Source organism: Ambystoma mexicanum, chromosome 14 (genome assembly GCF_040938575.1).
Source record: "Ambystoma mexicanum isolate Mex_15411 chromosome 14, UKY_AmexF1_1, whole genome shotgun sequence".
NCBI lineage: Eukaryota > Metazoa > Chordata > Amphibia > Caudata > Ambystomatidae > Ambystoma > Ambystoma mexicanum.
This window is the reverse complement of record NC_090940.1, coordinates 110,402,692-110,425,327: the sequence shown is the minus strand read 5'-3', so window position 1 is coordinate 110,425,327 and position 22,636 is coordinate 110,402,692. Positions and strand designations below refer to the sequence as shown.

Below are 22,636 nucleotides of genomic sequence, written 5' to 3'. Positions count from 1 at the left end.
CCCATATGCAGCAGACATACATATGTTATTTTGCGGGTTGGCATCAAGCCTCCCGGCCTTGCCTCCTCCCCCAAAAATACTTACCACACCACTTTGTTCAAGCGTTGGCAATAAAAGGAAGGCCGTTGGATTTTATTGATACAAAACATGGTTATAGGTAAATAATCAATATGGTTGATCATAATAAATCATCCTTTTGGGCACCGGGTACAGAGATGACCCCCTCTGGCCCGTGCCGCCTTGCCACCACAGGCCAGCCTGCTGCTGACTAACTGCCTAGGCATCCAGGGTCTCCAGGGTGAACTGCACCCATATATTCTCCTGGGAGGGTGAGGTATTTATAAACTCACCCCCCTGCCTTCCATGTACTAGATCCTGCAGCCTGCCTCTTACATGCAGTAAGATGGCCTCTCCTTGGTGAGGCCCTGCGGCAAACGAGTCTTGTCTGCACGACCACCGCCCTAATCCACACCCCCCCCGCCCTATCAAAGGCAGTTCGCACCGGGGTACTTGTGCTGCCAAGTGGAGCTGTCAGGGAGCGATAAAGGCCAAGAGGTGCCAAAGACCATGTACACTTCAAAGTGGTCTATAGAGCATGGGTTGTTGTTCCCATGTCTACCTCCAGACCCCGTGTCTCCTGCCAAGCATCCCCCCTCACGCTGGGCGGCCCCCTGCAATCCACATAAGTGTGTCTCCATTCACGAGTCTTCCTGTGTCTTGTCTGCACGACCACCGCCCCAATCCACCCCCCGCCCTATCAAAGGCAGTTCGCACCGGGGTACTTGTGCTGCCAAGTGGAGCTGTCAGGGAGCGATAAAGGCCAAGAGGTGCCAAAGACCATGTACACTTCAAAGTGGTCTATAGAGCATGGGTTGTTGTTCCCATGTCTACCTCCAGACCCCGTGTCTCCTGCCAAGCATCCCCCCTCACGCTGGGCGGCCCCCTGCAAACCGCATAATGCCACGACATATACACGTCATTCATTCACAAACACACCCCTGTTTCGAATTATTTATAACCCACTTCATATTTCTAATGTGAACTTCTTTGCGCTTTGCTAGTCAACCCGTGAAGGTGCTGGTTATCTGCTCTTCGTCTCTGTGAACTTCCGTGACCACTTCGAGGAAACTCGTCAGTTTGCAACCTGTGAACTGCTCCCTGTTCTACGACAAGAAACTACTCTGATCCCTGCATCTAACTGTTTGTTCGTCAAGGTAAGGCCATGTACCATAATCATTTTTTTGCGTCCAATTTCTTTTCGTTCAAGACAGTACATGCAAGGAACTAGTCACATGTTCTGAGTTTACATTGGGATTCATAGAGAATTGTTGATCTTTACTTTTCAGAACTTTCCACAATGCCTGCCTGTTCCATTGGCGGTTGCCCTTCGAAGACCCATAATAAATCTGAAGGTACTATAATGCACGTTTTCCCTAAGACAATAGATCAGATAAGAGAATGGGTCCGATATTGCGGATATCCTGGTATTTCGGGGCTGCCCTACGCACAGAAACAATGGAAAATGCAAATATAATGTAAGTAACTCTTTAGATGAGTTTATACCGCAATTTAAACTTCTTCGTTCTATGTGGCATATTGTTTTGTACCGCGCACTATCTTGAGGAGAACCATCTCCTTTTACGGAAGCACCTCAAAACCTTCCTCTTTGCTTCTGCTTTCTCTCTCCCTCTCCCCTGCTACAACTGGTCCACTGTCTGCGACCTCGGTCCTGGGCCCTTCCACTCTCCACCTGCACTGTCTCCCTGTCAACCCCTGCACTGGGGGACTGTCTCAGTATCCTACAGCCCCCCCTTGACGTATAATACCCAGTTGCACTGTCCTAGCTATGAAATAATTTCCCGACCGAATATATAAAATGAATCATTTTAATAAAGATCTGATGGTGAGACTAATTTCATTTTTTATGTTTTTCAAACAGGTACATCGTTCATTATTGCATGTGTCACGAGTACCAGACACCGGCGGATGGGTTTTTCAACCACCAGTTGCTTCTCCGCGTGAACAACGTTACCACCCTGACCATTTTATGGGACGATCGCCAAGTACAAGTATGCCCTTACGCGGTACTAACGGCTAGATGCAACATACAGACCGTTGTGGTGGCCTAGTGCCTCGTTGTTGGAACAGCCATGCGATTATCAGTGCGAAGAGCTTATTTTATCGTAAACCAACACCCTGTGTACTGCACACGAACATCGCTTGCCTCAAGACGAACTATTTTGGATCGAGAGCAAAGAAAAATGCAAATCGCTGAATATTCTCAAAACATTTGATGTCAAATAAATGTACTTTACCAAATTTACAATCTTGCGGTTTAATTTAAAAGTACAGTTTCATATTCCCAATTGTGGCGCGCTGTGTTGTGTGAGCTCATCTGTGTTGATTTCCGGGTTCTGTGTGGAGTCGCGTAGAAGACGCCTGGGCGCGTTTGCCTACGCAGCTCAGTCACGTCACGGATAGAGGCGGGGAATATGAATGTTTTGATAAAGTCTGTTTCAGGGGCGGGGGATTTGATTTAGTGCCGCAAAAGCAGGTGAGCCAGGGAGATGGGGGGAAATTATAGGATTATCAGAAAATGGCGGCTGATTTCGAGTGCGTTAATGGACAAAAAGTCGGGTAAGGTCCATAGGAAAGTTTTCTACGATCTACCGAGTTATGCTTAAAAACACATGGCCGAACCGTAGGGACAATAAAAAAAAAGTCCCGGAACTATCCTTTAAGTTATTTTACTTACCAGTAATATCATTTATGATTGTTGGTTGATGAATATTTTTGCTAACCTGAAGCAACTCTTTCACTTACCTGCATTCCAACGTAAGGTTTATCATTGAATTGAGGTACAACTGCAAAAGTCTGACTGGATATATGTACATACGTTTCACTTATTTACCTTAATTGAAAAGTGAATTTAACATTGCTTAGTATGTTTAATAAATAATAATATTTATATATATAACTGCAAGTGTGTAAGTGTGTTCTTGACTGCTTGTGTGCTGAAAGGTCTTTGTACTCTACTACAGCCCTTCTCCCTCCTAGACTAATCCTGGCTGCTCAGCCATAGCTTCCAAACCTTTTGGGTGGTTCAGGCCTATACTGAGAGTTGGAGCCCTGTACACTAAAAAGAGAGTCTTCTATAGTCCTATCATTCCCTAACAGGAACTGACACAGCTATGCCCTTCCAGGGAAGCACTATTGCTTTCTCTGAGGAGAACGTCTTGCTACGCATCAAATCTATGGCCCATGTGAAAGCAGCGTGGCCAGGATGGGCTGCCCTCTGACCTTTTTAAATGATGCCTCAAATGGTGGACCCCGATCTTGGCCTGTCTTTTTAATGCCATTAGCCAGGCAGGAGTCATGACAAAGTCGTGGTGCGGTAGCCTTAGTACTCCTGTCATTAATAAAGGTTCTATTGGGGATCCTCAGTGCTACCGGCCAATCTCTCTCCTAGACACGGCAAGCAAGATCTTCACTAAATGTTGAATGCATAAACTTGAGCATTGGGTCCTCGCTAACAATATCCTGAACGATTACCAAGCTGGATTTTGAAAGGACTTTTCTACATTAGATCATGGCTTTGTATTCAATGTTCTTGTAGAAAGATATTGCTTGGTTAGAGGGTGTGAGTTGTGTGTAGCCTTTTTGGACCTGGAGCAGGATTTGATTCAATAGACAGTTACGCAATGTGGTGGAAAATGGCAGTTCTGAAGGTTCCCCAGGTCCTTTAAACCTCATCCAGGTATGTTGGGGGGCGAACGCACATGCAGCAGTGGAGTACTCAACAGCGGGTAGTTTTAAGCGGACTTACCAACTAACAAAGGGGTAAAGCAAGGGTGTTCGCTGGCTCCATTTTTATTCATTTTATTCTTGTCAGATTTGAACCCTCTATCCTGAGGATTTAACCCCCCAACACTGCACAATGCTACACATGACCCACTTTTACACGCCGATGATACTGCTCTGTAGTTGGGGCTCTACAATAAAGCCTGTTTATGCAGGCCAATATTTTCCAACTTATGGGTTAAAATTCAATATGCCTAAAACTAAATTATGGTTTTTGGTAAGGAAATAATTGACCACTCCTGGCACCTGAATGGTGAAGGAATAGCAGTAGTGGCCCCGTATTGTTACCTGGGTCTCACGGTTGCTAAGAACAGAAAATGGGCCACCCATATTAAAATCACTTCTGAGAAAGCTACACTTTGGATGGGAGAATTCATGCCATATCTTAGTCTGTATGTTATTATTCCCAGATGTCTTTTCTCTCAGAGGGTTTTGTATGTTGTTATAGTTATATTATAACGTACGCCATTTGATGTTAATGGAGAAATCCAATTCAATAAAGGTACTACCACTCCCAATATAAGTACTGAGGTGACGTAAATAGATAAGACTTACCCTGCGGAACATATTTCAATAGGTTGACAGATTTGGAATGAAAGGCCATCCTCTGGAAGGAATCACTCTTCCAATATGAGGCCCTTAGTCCAAAGGGGCTTCTCCAAATTGCAGGCAGCCCACTTTTAGATCTGGTCCTAGGCTGTTGTGAAATTACTTTGAACACAGATGCAGCAAGTAGTGCGCAATGCAACTTTACTAGACTAGTCACTTTCATAATTAGCATTTACAATGTCTATGACTTCCAGTAGATGGGGTTTAAACAAAGAATAAACAATCATGTTGTTTTGGCATTAGATGATGCTACAGGAAACCCCACGCTGTTTCTTCTCTCACCTCATTTACTCGGGGCGTGTTAATGATGTTCTTTGCGTTGGAAGCATAACGCAGGGTGCTCATGGTTTCGTTGTAGCTGGCACTTGATGGAGACACCGCTGAAATGACAAAAAGAAAATGATCAGTGGCACTGTTGATATTATTTATTTATTTTGATTTTATTCTTTTTTTTTTTATAACACGCCTAATACCGTACCGGAGTTCAGTTAAATAAAGCCCATTTAATCAGTGCCAGATTTCACCCCATTGAGCAACGAGAACAGCGTGTGCGGCATTTAAACGCGGCTGCGCATCGCTATTATGTGGGTGGAATTGCGCTCTACGCCAAAACCCCTGCAATCCATATCCCACAGGGGGAGGCCCACCACAAGAAGCAGACTGGTTGGGAACTTCCAGCCCAGTGGATCCGCACTGTGGACCACCCACCCAGTGTGCCTCAGCATGGAACCCAGCATCCTGAAATTCAGAAGCAATCTGAACCCCCACTTTCTTGAGTTTGCTTCCCCAGTTTCTGGCCATCCCCGCTTCATGCAGTGCCCTGAAGCAGCCATTTGGCAGCGGGAGCTCTATATACATCTCTCAGCTGTTCATCAGCTATTACAACTTCAAAGATACAGAAATAGGTTCTTTGGTCTCACATTATTTGGGACAAGTTGGAACTACAAACTTCCCAAATGGCCTCCTTCAAGGTCCCCTTTTTTTACAGTTCTGAGTCTTCATTACAGAATCTTTACCGGTGCTAGGGCAATTTTGCGCTGTATTATCTATCACCAGAGCAAACATTGCGCGGGTGCAAACATGTATTCTTTACAGCTCTCTATTAGCACATTGGCACACCTTGCCCTGTTGCAAAAATACAAGAATATTATTTTTTTGCAATAGGGCAGTTTTTGCCCCAGTGTGAGCAATGGGAAACACTGCATCTGCACCAGTGTACACTGTCTATGAATGAAGCCGCAGTATATTTACCCAACAGTGCTTTACATGCACGGATTTGTATATGTATAATGCAAAAAGCGAAACTACAACTCCCAGCATGCAAAGAGTTGTGGACTAAAGGAGTGGGATAGATGAAAGTGACTGTTGGCACAGGGCCTGTGCTCAATCTGCAGTTATTTCCTGGGGGGATTTGCAGAAACTTGGCTCGCATCCTGATTAATGATAAGCAGCTGGACGCAGATAAATGGCCATATTCCCAGAGCAGAAAAGGGTCTTTTTGATCACAATCATTGCTTTGCCATCTGTGCCTATTGGTAGTGCTTACTACAATTCACAGCGATGTGATAAGCAGAGGCAATAGTCATGATGACATTGCCGGTGAGTGGGTGCTCCTCTCCGGCATCTTTGAAGATATTGGTTCAGCCAGATACCAGACTTATAATTCTAGGTTCCATGTGTTAATATCCCCGCAAAAATATCGCCTATGTGAGTTCCCGACTACCATATTTACGGTGATATTTTTGGTGGGGATAATATTACCTGATACCTGATTCTATTATTGAATAGCCAGACCTCCACTTTCTAGTTCAGCATGAGACCTGAAAGTTTGCTTTGCACCATTTAAATGGCGGTGTTACAGCCTATCGTGACGCTTTGCAGGGATGCCGGGAATAGAACATCACCTTCTCTAGAAATGAAGGCTGTAGACATGCAATGTTGGGTCTTGCCACAAATGACAAAGGAAACGCAGCTCTAACCAGACTTCGGATTCAGAGAACATTTGGCTTCAAAATCACGTGTCACTTTCAGAGTAGTTGGAAACCTATAACATTTAAGATTCCGAACTCTACGAAATATTTATTAACAGATTTCCTGAAACCCCTGAGCTTCCAAGGTGGTACAATATACATTGGATTCTCAGGGTAGCTTTGAATTGATCCCCACTTTCTGTGCCTTTGTCCAAAGACAGCAAAAGAATATTCTGATCTCCAGAGTGTGGTGGGAGGCAGATCTGGGAAGGCAATATTTGCACCAATCACAGATATTTCGAGTGCCTAGTTGGGAGTTATGAATGTCAAATGTGCATCTATATTATATGAAATATTATAAACTCTGGCTTAGTTAAGCATGAATGAAGCCTTGATAAGCAAAGCTTACAGACAATGTAATTATGCCCCTGATAACTTCAGTCATCTACCTAAGAAATGTCCATGGCTGGCAGGCTTTTGGGCCCAGGTAATGTGAACTCTTTTGAAAATACTACACAGATTTATAGACTGATGGAGCAGGCTATACTGGCTGTTAATGGACTGGTGAACAAGTCAAAGGCCAGAGTGGGAGCAAAGGCATGTAACGCAGTCTCCGGGTCACCTTAATGTATGGATTGTTCAATTGGGCTATTAGCGCTAGTGGGAGCAATTAGGGAATGGCCACTTGGCGTAGGGGCAGGGGAATGGTGACCAAGGCAGGAACGACAGAGAGAGAACATTGCGAGAGAAATGGTGGTACGGTCAGAGGAGTGTGTAGAGAAGGAGGAAACCAAAGAGCAAAAGGAAGCACTAAGGATGGGGAGGTGGAAATGGAGGCAACAGTTACCAGGGTCTGGCAATGGCCCCTAACACAGTTCCATCAGCGGGCTGGCTCAATGTGACATAAGGAACCCACAAACATCCACAGAGGCGACGGCGGGCCATGCAGGGAGTAAGTAGAGGGAATTGTGGGCGCACGAGTTGCAGATGCATGCCCGCTGCCACAGAGGTCCGCAATACCAGGGAGGAGTGGGAACGTGAGTGAGGGCTATCAGAGACTCCTGCACTATACCAGCCTGGGTTCCAAGACACCAGATGGGTGGAGCCGCACTGCCTGGATGCTAATTGACATTAGTGTTCCACCTACTGAACTGAGCGTCTGCTCTTGCTTTTGTTGATGAACGTAAATGGAGTATTACACTGCTTACCACTAAACTCAGAGTGAAAGAAGTTTGGCCAGGTACTGGGGGAATAGAAGGACCATTTCAACATGGGACCAGCTCTTGGGACTTCCTTATACATGATGATAAATTAGCTGAATCTTTGTGCTCTTTGTTATGGCCACATAAAGGGTAGTTGACATTTCCCTAGAATTTAGTATATATATCTTGTGGGTCCGGAGAACTATTAACACCCTATATGATTCATGCTAGCCTCCATGTACTTGAAGATAACTCTTTCTTGTATGATTGCTTTATGAGCAGATTTGCTTAAAGAACAGCAGTAAACTGTGTGTGAACTGACCCCCTGGAACTACAGCAGAACACTGTGCCAGGAGTCGTTTGTCCCTATGGGCAGGTGACCCTCTCTGCAAAACTGTGGTGAGAAGAAAATGCCCCCCAAACAGAAAGGAAGGGTCATTATTGTCATCAATGTAAAAAGAGTTGTCAGCAAGGCACGTGGGAGTTCGAAGTTACAAAGGCGTGTAGAGGGAAGTGGATGGAACAAACCAGCAAAGCACATGGTAAAACAGCTCGACAATAAAAAAAGTGGTTGACCCTCAAAGTGCAAAATGGCACATCAGAAAATGTGTACTTGCATACTGAGAATATTAAAATTAGCAAACTACATTTATTAACCAAGAGAAACTATTTGAGACGTTGATAAACTCATACTTTCACATGTAACTTAGTGATGTATTAGAGTGCCTGCTCGATAGACACAACAGCAGAGAGAGTGTGGGACTTCTCCAAGGCGAATTTAAATCTTGGCCGGGCATACATGCTATTTTATCCTTCGGGAGGTTGGGGGGGGGGCAATAAAGCCATTACTGCGCCAAGTAATAATAACACCATTTAACCCCCGCAGAGAGAATACAAATTGGGGGCCTGATTATACTAAGCCCACATTCTGCCACTGTTCTTCAGCAAAAACCTTTCAGCAAACTGCTGCCTACTGGATGCCATCCCCTTTGCTCACTTGGAAACCCAGAAGGGAAGATCCCTAGCGTGTAAACTCCTGGCATAGCTCAGCCAAGCGTGTGTTTATGATGCTATTTCCCAACTAGCAATGGGGGGGAGCAGTAGAACTTTGATTGCTTAGTAGGCTTCATAAAAAAGTCACTTATGAGCGAGAACATTTTGGGGGTCAGTGATGGTCATAAGCCAATGGCCACATTTGCCATCTGGCTTCACTCCTTCATTTACTCTAATTTCCGAAACCGCGCAGAACCAGAACTTCTGTATTGTCCAATGCAGACATGAGATTTTCCGCTGGTCCTGTTTTCCAGCTTATACTTTGTCTCCCTTGTACAATAGAGAAGTTTAAATGCCCCAATATAAACGAAGATCTACAAGTAGCAGATGTGTAGGGTGATGAGGACATGGAGGCCAGGACATGTGAAATAGCTAACACGTGGCAGTGGGCAGGCAGTCAGGTCTACAGAGAGAGAGAGAGAGAGAGACAGAGAGAGAGAGAGAGAAAGAGAGAGAGAGAGAACTATTGCCCTAGAAAACCTTTAAGAATGGCTGCTTGGTCCCGTGACATGAGTTACACCTCAACTCAATCCAGCCCTGACCTTCCAGTCAACAGCTGTGTGCCTTTTCTTAGACTTGTAACTATTGTGCCACCATTACCCACTTACTGTACATGTGGTTGTGGGGCAGCGATACATATTACCCTACCCCATGCCCTTTCCTTCTTTGTTTCTTTGCATTCTTGTGCCAGCTCTGTCTGCCTTTTCCAGCAAAGGTCCAGAACTATAGGTGCCGCAGAGCAAAGAAAACAGAACATCTGGACTGGGGTGGACTTCTTACACGTCACACTGGATAACTTGAGTTGTCTGCAGGATTTGCACATCAAGGTGCAGAGCACCATTAAAGTGATGGTGTGCGGAGTAGGTTCGTTTATTTCTTTATTTGTTATGTAGGGTGCCATATGCGACTATTGCTTCAGAGCACCTAGGGATCTAAGCCAGAAATCTAACGGTGTCCGGTGTACGGAGTGCATCCCTTGCTGTGTGTTTCTGTGCATGCTGGTACCCTCAGTTTTGCTTTTCAATCATAAAGGCGGAGCTGCAAGTGACCATCCCGGAAAAGGAGGTGGGGCTGGGTGACCTATTCACACGTGATATTGGGACAACTTGAGAAGCCTGTGTAATCCTCTACCGGCTGCTTGAATGCTGAGGAAAGGAAAGGTCACTTAATTTGTTATCATTTGAAACAAGCCGGCAACATGTTGTTTTGAGATTATGTCAATAAAATGTGCGTTTTTGCTAACAAATATTTGCATTTTGCTTGTTGAAGAAGCAGGCAGCTTTTACATTTTAAAAAGTCTTAGTTGACTTTTCTGCACAAATTAACAATTCAGTTGCTGTTATGAAGATGTGTAACTGTGCACATGAAAAGGTCGCCAAAGATGGACTTGCCCCGTTTCCCATGAATTGGTGCCTGCTGGACAGCCCTTACCTGACAATAGGGCGCTAACTCACAGCTGCAATGGAAACCACAGGATGCAACTGTAAACAGGGTGCCTAATCATGGCAGCTCTGGCCCCAATGCCCACCTTTAGACCTGGTGGGACTCCATTAATCCGCCTACTGGGTAAAGATGGGGGGGTGGGTAGAACACCCCAGATCCCTCCTCTGGTGATTGTGGGACCTCCCAGGCAACAGGCGAAGAACAAAGAAGACACCTCGGCCCTAAAGACTAGAACCATAAACCACCCGAGAAGGCGAAAAACTAGAATAGAAATTTAAAATATATTGGTTGTTTTGAGTCATCATGTTATGGAGTCGGTCACATGTATACTCTGGTGACATACTTCTCTAGTACTGTCTTCCATGTACATTATTTTGTTATGATGAAGTTGAGAAATGTAGTCTAAAAAAGACAAACAAACAAAGCTATTTTTCCATTGATATATTTGGACATAAGGATGTAAAGGGAAGAATTTCAATCCGAATTCCAGAAGCATTTACGAATGTGAATTGCCCCCCTTCGGACATTGCAAGATTATAAGACCGGCTCCTCTGCAAGGCTGGTAGGACTGTGGAAGAGTTAGTCACATGTCGAGTTGGCTTCACTCCCCAAACACACACAAGGCGGCCAAGGGAAAGCGCTTACTTGCAATCATGAGAGTCTTGGAATTTCCTCCAAGGCTGTCCTTCAGCAGCCAAGTCAAGATGGAGTCCCGGTAGGGGATGTACGGGAGCCTCCTGGAACCCGCGCTCGAGTGGTTGGAGCTGTCCCCCTCGCTGGCGATGCTGTTAATGCTCTGACAGCTGCTGAACATCTGGGAATTCTGAGCTAGAATGAAAAGAGAGGACGGACACAATGAGCAAACCATCTTCAGCAACGACTGCACAGTCTCTGCTCTGAGCTCCTTATTTGCAGCCCTATGGTGCAGCTTGGTTTGGATATCTTCCAAAAGCGCTCTCTCCAACGCATGACAGATATTTCGAATCAGTTAGAGGGAATTATTTGCCCTTTTTTCTGATTAAAATCTGAGCTGGGAATTGTTTTTTGGAGGCAGGTTTGTCAACACTATGATCTCTCAGGAAATAACTCAGATAAGTGCAAACGTCTGATTCCAGTTTTCGCCCATGAATTCTAGTATTACCCATGTCTGGTAGATTAAATACTAACTTCACCTGCATATGTCCATATGTCTTCTTTTGCAACTAGTATCAGTATCTGTCTGTTTATTTTCTTTTTGTTTTTTAAAAAAAAAAAGAAAAGTTCCAGCCAGTGTTCACCCATACTTTTGTGTTTGTTCATAAAAAAAAGTGAATACGCACAAACGCATGGACAGAATAGTGTCCCAAAAGAAATTCTTTGTAAAATAGAGATGTCCGATTTGCCCAGGTGTTCCCAGTGGAACAGTAATGCATCAAGTACCATGCCCCAATCAGACAGAAATTTCTTGCAAACTTCATGTAACAGCGCCTCGATGCCTCTTGGCTGTAAGTGCGCTATACAAATGCAAATAAATAAATAAATCAGAAAGGTCTATATGAATCTCAAGTTGAGGCTGAAGGTGAAGTTGTCTACAATTTGTTTCCGAATTAATACACACAGCAAAAACACTACTTTCATGTGTGTTCTCTATTCCCCTATTTAAATAGAATTTTGTGAGACATGATTATAGCATGAGTATGTGAGCAATCTGTCACATTTGGTAGGCAAGGCAACCAACTACCGCTACATCGCGACAGCCCTCTGTGTCACTGGGTATCTGCTTTTACATCTGGCGTATTGCTGGCACAGTCACCAACTGTTAAGTGATTTCCTGTACCTGGGCTGAGGAGATGGACTAGTCTGTGCAGTGCAAATCCCAAACAGTCTATGCTATGTGTAACCTTTTGCATGCAAAGAATGCACACAGTGCATGCGTGCCAAAGTTAGAGAGAGAGAGCGAGAGAAATAGAAAGAGCGAGAGATAGAGGAGAGTGCGGCTTTACAGTATCGGGAGGATAGCTCAGCGGCTACGTGCTCGCCTTGGAAGCAAGACGACGCAGAGCAACACAGGTTCGATCCCCGGGTCCGCGCTTAGAAACCTCTGGGTATTAAGCACATTATAAATGACCTATCATAATCAATCATAATCAGTATGCAGGGTGTAGAGATGTTGCAGTCGAAAAGGCCTTTCTTGGCGTGTCACCCCAGCATTACGATGCCTGACCAATGATGGGGGTACCCAGGCATTCGTTTGAGCAGCAGTCCCTGGCATATGATGTGAGTGCCAGAGCAAATTACGGCAGTGCCTGGTTATTTAACGGCAATATCTGGCAACGGGTCAATCTATATAATGTGAAGACATTGGCTTTCTCAATGATTGTTTACATAATGAATGTGATTGTTTACTCGGCATTTCTCAAAGGAAAGACGGGGAAATGTAATGTCCAGCCTAAAGCAAAGCGGCCCCCTTTAAAAACAGGAGATTAACGAGATTGAAGTCTTTAGATTAAAAATGTCTGCATTACTTTCTTGAATCTCTCCTTGGAAAGTCAGAGAAACTTCCCTTAAGAGCGCTACATGAAATGATTGGTGGTTTGATTGCTTGACTATCTTGCCTTAAACAGGAAGCACCTTGCTTAAGATCATAACGTGCATGCGTGCATGCATGCAACAATTCTAAATGTTGCCCCGGGAACCACCTTCCTACTATACTGAGATCCCTCCCTGCGTTTATTTTATTCAGGAAACATCTTGAAACCTACTGGTTTGATATTTGATAGTTTATTTATAACACGCTTAATACCTATAGGTTTCTAAGTGCGGACCCTGCTCCGTGTCGTCTTGCTTCCAAGGCGAGCACGTTGCCCCTGAGCTATCCTCCCGAGAAACTTGTTTACAAAATCCCTCTGCTAGATGCTGGTTTGACTGCCCTAGAATGTACACACAGTACGTGCATTAATACCTGTGAGTCCTCTGCGCTATACAAGTCTTTATAACATAACATAACATTGAATCTCATTAAAATAATACACATGACGGTTGAGTCAAATTACCAAAGAAAATATTGATCATCCAGAAATATCGAGCAACTGACTTCTGTGTCACTTACATAATGAATTTCAACGCAACGACGAAGAGAGATTGGCCCTTCACCCACAACCCAGTTCTTTTGATAACATTATGATCATTCCATTGGAACACTAAACAGGGGAATCTTGCTAGTGGAATTTACAGTACTCATGGCTCGATTTGGGTATAATGTACGACGGATGGGGATTCAGTGGAGTCTTATTTTCTCCTTTTTTACTCTATGTAAAATAAGGTGCGAGATATTAAGCCAAATTTTAAAATATGGTCAGAAGCCTGGGCGGGCCTATGATATCCGAGCAGAGAATAGTGAGCAAAGTGAGGATATAAACCGGGAAAATGCATTTACTGAAATAAAGTAATGTGGCTATTGAATTATACCCAAGGTGGAGATGACAATTCCCAGGGTGACCAAAGACTTGTTGATGTTGGACCCTTCGGTAATTCTGTCTTTGCAGTAACTGGGAGAGGCTCGTTCACTGGAATATAAAACAGCACAAAAGATAAATAAATAACAGTGTGTGATCTGTCTTCAAATAATAGAACCAACATCTGCTCAGCTTTACCCAACATAAGATATTTACTGCAATTTCCCGGAGCAGATTGTAGGTTCTGCAAACATTCCTGTGTACAAGGTAAAGAGCTTGGGCACAATTCCCAGGGCTTTATTTTGACCAGGAGCAAACTGCAATTGCCAGCACTTGTGGTTGTACCGGTGTGCAAATTACGGGTACAAGGGACTTCAGAAAGAGTCCCCTGCCATTAGTGAGCAAGTTGAGGCTCTTCCCAAATTACTTCTGAAACAGAATTCGGATTCACAAAGGAAGGAATTCCCAGGAGAAAGTCCCTGGCAAGGGGACTTGCACATGGGAAGGGGAAAAGCAAAACAATGTAAACCAAACATATTTAGGTGGAAGTGTCGCCAAGCACTAGGTATGTGAAACACTTTCATACATGAGAAACAGTGCCGGCAGGCTTGCCCAAAGAAAGGTGGAAGCAGGGAAATTGTGATGTGCGATACAACACAACACAAGGGAGTTTCTCCTTTCATGAATCACTATGTGCGTGTGCCTCTCCATGAGTACTCCCCCTGTAACTCTCAAACCCATCCGTGGGTGCACGCCGCGCCACCACACACACCAGTTAGACGACCAATAAAGGACCGCAGCAATAGCCCCACCCATAGGAACGAAACTTAAATGGAATTAGATGTACTAGAACCAGGATACACACCCCACTGACCCAACTTCCAAATCTCTGCAAACCTAACCCACCCGCAAATTCACACGACCATCTCTCTTCCAGCAAACCGCACGCACTTTACCCCACTGCATCAACAACAAAGAAACAACACATAAGCAGCACCAGCAGCACACGAGGTGTCGCCCGATCCGATACTCACACCAAAGCTCAGCGCATGGTGTATGCCGAACTGAAGCCGCCAACAGCACACCACTTCTCCCACTCTCCTACTCCCCCTCCTCCTGACTAACCTACGCGCCCGCCCGCCTCTTGTTATACAGATCCGCCAGAGCGCCTGGGGACCAACTCCATTGGTGACGGTGCGCTATATGAATACCATTAACAGAAGATGACATACGTGCAGCCTGCGCACACGCAGTGCAAGGACCTGCATGCACATTTGCTTATTTCCCTTTTGTGGATCACCCGCAGTTTGCATGTATACACATAGCACTGTTGGGGGGGCACGCATGCATTTGCACGAGCAACAAAACTTTGTGGGTCCCTGGGATGAACTGGCCGTTGAGACTGCATTCTGGGAGTTACAAAATAAGAGGTTTATTGCTCACTCCAACCCCGATTTGCAAAAGAACTGGCCTGCAAACGCAGGCAAGACGTGACGTTCGAGAACACAGCTGTATTCGCAATCGTGTTGTCGCTGGTTGAAAAAAAGAGTGAACATAAAAAGGGGCTATTGCTGTACACATATGGTAGAGCAGTCCCAACATTGCTACTGATCGTGGAGGAGAAAGCAGTCAGAAAGCAAGTCTAAGGGCCTCATTACACGGTAAGTGGTGGACCAAGGTGCTAATAGCACCTTGGTCCATGCCGGTAAAATACCGGCACCGCCTTGGTGGAAAGGGGAATTACCGCCCTATTCCAAGGTTGGCGGGGCGGTAATTCCCCCTTCCACCATTGCCCTTCCCCATTCCCATTTTTGCCCCATAGGGCATAATGGGAATGGGGAAGGTGCTAATTACGGTACCGCAAATTTGCGGTGCCGTAATTGGCACCAAGGTCCCTTAGCGGGTTGGTTTTTAACACCTGCTAAAAGCTAAGGGACCTCGTAGTAAGGCGGTAAGGGTTAACGGTCACCGGTACCATTACCGGTGACCGTTAACCCTTACCGCCTACCGTGTAATGAGGCCCTAAATTTACTAATAGAAAAACCCTCCGCTTAAACATAAAACACTCCAGAACTCTGTTTACAGCCCTTTTAAAACAACAAGCCCACCGTTAAAGTCAATAGGAAGAATAAGAAAGCATAGAAACGTTTTTCTGCATTTTATTTAAAAAAAAATCATACTCACATATGTAAATTACCATCCTGATTACTGTCAGTGCGCATGAAAATAAAATATATATATAAACCATGCACTCTGATGAATTTTTGAGTAAACATGATGTGCACATATTACATACATTAATAATACCCAGTGCTCTAGATAAGATTTTGAAGTGTGTAAGTAGGGAATGGTATCAACAGTAAGACAGACACAAGTGACCACAGTTCAAGGGTGTTTATTAAACTCTCACATGGATGATATAAACGCCTATGTAAACCTAAATCTACAGATGGGAGCAAGCTACACCCATCAAATAATAAGAAGGCAATCCTAGTGGAGTCTTCTCAACATAAAAAGGCCTATACTAAAAAAAACCTATTGCTAATCTTTAATACTAATTTGCGAATAATGTGGGGTGAAGTTCATGAAGAAAAGAAAGAAGTGTTCACAAAATCATAAGTCAGGATGCTCGGGCCATCGGCCTCCCTTCCCCGCGTTTTTAGCACAGGACACACGCATCAAGCACACACTCTGGCTTCTGCGGCACGAGGATACAGTTCTATGTTCACAGTTCTTTACCTCCTGTGTCCAAGTCTCTTTGCTTCTTGCAAATCTCTTGACTCAAAGGGCCTGGTGTACACAAAACAACACGTAAACGTTATTTTCCTTTTATCAATATTCAATTTGGTTATTTGTCCTGGATCCCCCTTGGCCGGATTCAGATCCCTTTCAAAAACAAAGTTCAACTTTGGATGCCCCTCTTCTGGGCTCAGATCTCTTTCATGCCAATATCAGAGAACTATTTCTCGGGTGACTCATGGTTCACCCTGGACCTGCCTCAGCCAGGTTTAGATCCCTTTCTTTCGCTCAATTAGTCTCCCTTAGCCGGACTCGGACCAATTGTAATGCACTTTATATTGTCGAAGACTTTCGAATGTGCACAGCGTTTAGCTTGACCCGTTGCATGACCACTTTGATCTCAATATTCCTTTCTCACACTCAGCATCAGTTGGATACCCAACAGAAACATTCGGATGAGCACCCACGTGGCGCCGGATCACTCTGTGTATGGTATCTTTTCTCCCAAAGTTCTATTATAAAGTTCAACTAAGCCTTTTGGTTTCCAATTATATCTGTGTTGCTCTTTGCAAACACCCCACACACTGTTCTCTTTGTCCAATGTGGCCATTGCAACCCTGGTTCAAAACACAAGCTGGTTTGGCATCAGTCTCTCCGACTCACCGGCTGTGCTGTCTTTTCTGACACCGCTTTGTTGTAGGAGCCAAGGACAGTACCACAGTGGCAATCGCTCCTCCCCGCCTTGGTTATCGATGCAGGAGAGCCCCAGGTACCTCTGACACACTGTGCAGGTTTGACCAGCCTTAGTTGCTGGTCTTAGGTTTCTCACTTTCCAGGGCTCACAAAAGTAACAGACTTTAGAGGTCACGGGTACTTCCCTCCTTGCGACTCTCTCTGGTCTCGCCGTCTTTCTCCTTGTATTAAACTGCCATCTTGGAACTGCTGTTCCCTCATAGGGTTTGCCTCGCTCCAAGTGTACTTTCATGCTCTGCCTTTTATGTGGGTGGGGAAGTGTGATGGAAGTCAGGTGTGTGTAATGATCCGTAATTGCCTGACCTTGCCTGTCCATGGTGTTGGGACATGTCAGGTATACGGCTCTGGTGTTAGTCCGTTGACGCTCATGGTGAACTGTCTGTGAGAAAGTGTTAGTGTCGGAAAAGGGGGGGGGGGGTTTGAATTCCTACGTATCCTATCTGGTAGGATGGGGAAAAGGTGTTACTGGGAAGTGGCTACCGCGTCTCACCCCGGTGTCCCACTTTCACACTCGAGGACCCCCCATTCAGGTGATCCTCCCGCACTGGTCCACCGGCAAGAACTGGATCCAAAAGCGATGGCTGTGTCCTGGCCACCTGTATGACAGATGCCGGGGGGACTAGCGGGTAAGACACCTTCAGGTTTCTCACAAACCCTTCCCCTATGCGATGTAGCCACATCGGTTTCACAGGGGAACCGAGAGAGGAAATCCACATTCCTTTGGTCTTTTCATTGGCTGATCCAAACTAGTGGAGAATGGTCAGTGACGAGTGTGACATTTTTTCCTAGGAGGTAGTATCAAAGAAGGATAATGGCACACTTGATGGCAATGGCCTCTAATTCCATCACAGAATAATTTATTTCACGTGGGAAAAGTTTGCGACTCTTAAACAGGGTGGGATGTTCCAATCTGTCGCAAATTTGTGATAAGACTGCTCCTAACCCTGTAAGGGAGGCATCTGTCTGCAGTACACATTCTTTTGAGAAATCTACTACCTTTAGGATCGGGTTTTGGCACACGGTTTGTTTTAGGTTGTTGTAACATATATCATCTTCGTCGGTCCAATTAATTTTCTGGTGCTCGCCGTTCTTTAGTTTATCTGTCAGCCTAGCTATTCTGTCCGAGATGTTTGGGATAAACCTATGCTAATAACTGATTATCCCTAGAAAGTCTCTGCGATTTCTTTTAGTTTTAGGTGTAGGGGTATCTAGTACAGCTTTTACTTTCTCGCGTTGAGGTTGCACACTACCATTCCCTACAAAGAAGCAGAGGTGTTTCACGACTGATTGGGCCAGTCTGCATTTGGATGGATTGGCAGTGAGTCCAGCTTCTCTGAGAGCTCTCATAATGGTAAAGAGATGGAAAAGGTGGTCTTCCCAAGTTCTGCTATAAATGACGATATCGTCAACATAAGCTCCACAGAAATCAGAGTCGGGCTGTAATAATATGTCCATAAACTGTTGGAAAGTGGCTGGAGCCCTGGGTAAGCCAAAAGGGAGGACTTCGAACTGAAAACATCTTAGGGGTGTCGAGAAAGCTGTCTTTTCCTTATCGGGTCCATACACTCGGACCTGCCAGTACCCTTTTGTTAAGTCAAGGGTTGATAGGAAGGTGGCATTTCCGAGTTTATCAATTAGGTCATCGATGCGTGGCATGGGAAAAGCATCAATGTCGGAAATGGAATTAACTTGGTAGAAATCTATGCAAAACCTCCAGAAATGGTCAGGTTTGGTGACTAATACGATAGGGGAGGACCATGGCTTGAAGAGGGTTTGATAATGTCCGCTCTTAACATTTTATTCACTTCCTCAACCACTATCTCGCTTCACTCGGGCCAGTAAATATGGGCCCCGGGCATTACCTGAAGTGGTAATGCCCCCCCTGCTCTGGGCCTATTGCTTAAATGTGGAACTCTTATTTACAACGTTGCAGGCCGGCATGATGGTCTCGGCAAGTGCTACATATGAAATGAAATATATTATTTTCCAGCAAGAGGTTACATCCAGGCAGCAGTGTTCTGGTGGAATTTGCATTTGGACAATGGAGGGTGGTTTGTTTTCAGTCCACTATCATCTAGCGTGCCAGCTAATGCCAGCCAGGGCAGCAGCTTTGAGATTAGGCCAGGTCATAGTCTGGGGCCCATTATTCTTATTCTGTTGAAAGCATCTACCTGTGCTCAGACCAATATGACCATGCATTATCCTGGAGGAGGAGTGAGCTTGCTGTTTAGCTTTGTAAGACTTTCAGCTCCAGAGTCGATTCTTGAGGTCCCCCACACTGATGTAATATCCAGCGACGGGAAACTGGGCAATAGTGAAAGGGCTGTCACTGCACCCTTTGGGAAAAACCACAACAAAATAGCCTAAATAACTAAAACACGCTACAGCCCAAACTATTTCCACTCTGGGCATTTTCTAAACTGTGATTTACACGGAAATTATTTATTTATTTACATTTATAAAGCGCTCACACAGCCCGCAGGCATCGAGGCGCTGTTACATGAATTGTTTGTTTTTCTTAGTTGCGTAATTGTGTTTTTTTTTTTGTCTTAGTTACGTATTTATAACGCGCTTAAACACCCGGAGGTTTCTAAGCGCGGACCCGGGGATCGAACCTGTTGCTGCTTCGTGTCGTCTTGCTTCCAAGACGCGCACGCTGCCGCTGAGCTATCCTCCCGGGACAGGAGGAAAATCCCTGTGTGATGTAAGATTTACCGCAGTTGATCTGCATTAATGAAAAGTACAAATCATTTCCTTATTTGCGCTATACATGATAACAAATTTCAATAATAACACAAAGCAATTTTGGCAACAAAAACTCACAAAAACTCCTAAAACTTCCTCATGTCCGTATGATTTTAAAATATTTGTGTTAAAAATGATCTTTTGGGCTAACCTTTTATCATAAAAATCTTGTTTTGCAGAAATCTGCAGGAGCCACGTACAGCACAATTATTAAATACAGGCACCAAGCAGGTTTCTGCTACTTTTTTCTCTGTTCGAGAAATGTTTCCGATTGAGTTATTCAGTGCTTAGTTAGGACTAGATTGTTATTTGGGGATTAATTTTACTATAGTTTAACATACATTAATATTTAACATAATGAATGTTAGAAGTGAAATTCCTGTATCTGCTCGTAGCTGAGCTCTAAAACAAAGCCACAACTGATATGGCACAAAGACTTATGAGTTAAGTAAGGGACAATGAGCGGAGGTGTCCCTACTCTGTCAGTGGTCAGCTCTGTGAATCATTTTACAACATGTTTATAATGAAAAGAAGACCGATAACACATCGGTAGCTATTTTGGACATGTGGATCTTAGACGCTTAGGAAGTGACTCCTGATGTCACATAATAATATATCTTGCTATACTACTATGATTTTATACTGTGTCAAATTAGCACCGTAATAGTTTCTGCAGGCTTGTCTGAGAGGTGGCGTATTGTGACTCCATCGGGGGAGGGGGGATCCAGAACAGTATGCTAGGGAAAAGAATAATCAGGGCAAAGTATGAAGGATGCGAAAGCAGGAACAAAGGGGGTTTATTCAGGAGGGGGACTGTTTTTGGGTAGCCTGGGCACCTACCATTCTGACATAGGTCGGCCATAGTTAGCGAGAGAGGAGGGTGTGGTGAAATGTGTTGTAATCGTTGGATTGTGTTGCCAAGTCAGACGATAACATAACCCACATGAAAAATTAGATTCTCAAAATATTGAAGTAACTCTGGAAGCATAACAGCACTCTGCGTCATCACCGCAATAATGTGGATAACCTCATTGCACAGCAAATTACCTTCCTGCAAGGTCCACCAAGTTGATTTTGCTGACAATTTCAGAGGGAAGGTTGTTCTCCAGGATTGCCTAAAGGGGAAATGCATTCAAAACGTTATTGAGCACAACAGTTCCAACTCACTTTATTGTGTTAGTATTGCTATCTCATTAAATGCATAACTTGACAATATCACTCAACCAACAATTCACATGCACACACACCCACCAGACTCTCACCATCTGGCAGCAACAGAACGAACCCGGGTCCCTCACCAAAGAACTCAATAACATTAAGGGAAGAGCAGACGCACATTTAAGACTGGGATGTGTGAGTCGAGAAGGGGTAGTGGGATGAGCAAGTGGCAAGGCATTGAGGAGGAGGAAGGGAGCGAGAAAGGAGACAAGAGGACCGGAGGTGCAGGAAAGATCAATAGGAATCAGGCCGCTGCTATGCAATGCGGTGGATGAGGATGGGGTGTTGAGGACCAGAACAAGGACCCTAAGAGAGAGAGGTGGTAAGGTGCCCTTACCCAACCAGTAGAGAACCTCAGGTGGTCAGTGTTAGGGTAGATTTTCATTTTCATGTATAATCTCCTCCACATGCCAGTCCCCCAGCACTTTTTGCTGGACCTATGGATTTTTGGTCTGTTCCCCAGAGTGAGTCGGAACCTTTTTCCACACTCGGTCGTTCTTTTACCCTACATTTTGGGATACTTTGTATTTCGTTTTATACATTTTCCTTGGAGTTATCTTTCCTCCAAGTCTTATGGCATCTGTCTTTTGACTTTTTCATCACACACCACTTTCTGTGCAGTGTTGCTGGAAGCCCTTTGGGCTTCCCTTTATATTTTCTGTTAGAGGATAGTTTTATCCTTCCTATCTTTTATATTGTGAGATCAGCACACCCACCTTCTGTGGGGTGCTGAGGGGCTACATGTTATCCCCTTTCGCACTGCTCCTGTAACATTTGGGTTACAGTTGCAAGCTAAACTGAATGGCTGGTGGCAGAGTTTTTATTCTACCTACCTTTGTGCAATTCTTACTTCCAGGTTGTACTCACATCTGCGGTAGTGCACAGAAGGGTCACCGTCAGGGCTAAAGTCGGGGGTACACAGAGTCCCCCCACTTATTTATGGAGTTCCCCCACTTTTTTCAGAGGGCACCTTAAGATACTAATTACTCGTGACACAACTTCAATTGGTATGTTAATGAGTTCCCCCACTTCTATTTTTAGGACTTGACCCCTGGACCATTGACCTAAAATGGTGACGTATTCTTTTTTTACCCATTACTTGTTTGCTTGTCCCTTCTTGGTCCTTCTTCTGCTGTGCTGAGTGGGGAGGGCCTGGCTTGACCTTTGTAATCGGCGGGAATCCTTTGTGAAGCCGGCCAAGACTCCAGTGTGTCTGTGAGGATGGGAAACAGGGGAGGACATCCAAAACTCTGCTGTTCTTTGTCTTCGGGTGTGCCAACCTGGAATCCGTTTGCACTGGGGTGCTGGCTGTCCTGGAAGGGCATTCACCAGCCAGAGTTTGAATGGTGCAAGGGTGCTGATTTACTGGGTTCCTGCATAAAAGGCATGGATCCTGGGGCTGAAGACAAGCTGACCCCTGGAACAGAAGAACTGATGAGGAAGAAGAGGAGAAGATGTCTGCAGCCACTTCCAGATGACTGGAGATGCCTTCTGAGTAATTGCTGCTGCCCGACCCCTTCTTCCAAGTGTCAGGAGAACTCCGAAGAGAACAACGCTCCCCTTTAGACTGGGGCGGCCAATCGGTCTTGCGACAACCTGCATTTCAAGC

General features: G+C 44.9%; 1 protein-coding gene across 2 annotated transcripts in view; it reads right to left on the bottom strand.

Moving 5' to 3' along the window:
• LOC138527467 (stAR-related lipid transfer protein 9-like) overlaps positions 1 to 22,636 on the bottom strand; it is a 590,857-nt gene that overhangs the window by 250,642 nt on the left and 317,579 nt on the right. For both annotated transcript variants that reach the window (XM_069638652.1, XM_069638653.1), the window contains exons 10-13: positions 20,857 to 20,924; positions 13,586 to 13,683; positions 10,784 to 10,966; positions 4,753 to 4,850 (exon numbers count right to left, since the gene is read on the bottom strand). In XM_069638652.1, coding sequence (XP_069494753.1) covers positions 4,753 to 4,850; positions 10,784 to 10,966; positions 13,586 to 13,683; positions 20,857 to 20,924 — 447 coding nt within the window. The remainder of the gene's footprint in view (positions 1 to 4,752; positions 4,851 to 10,783; positions 10,967 to 13,585; positions 13,684 to 20,856; positions 20,925 to 22,636) is intronic.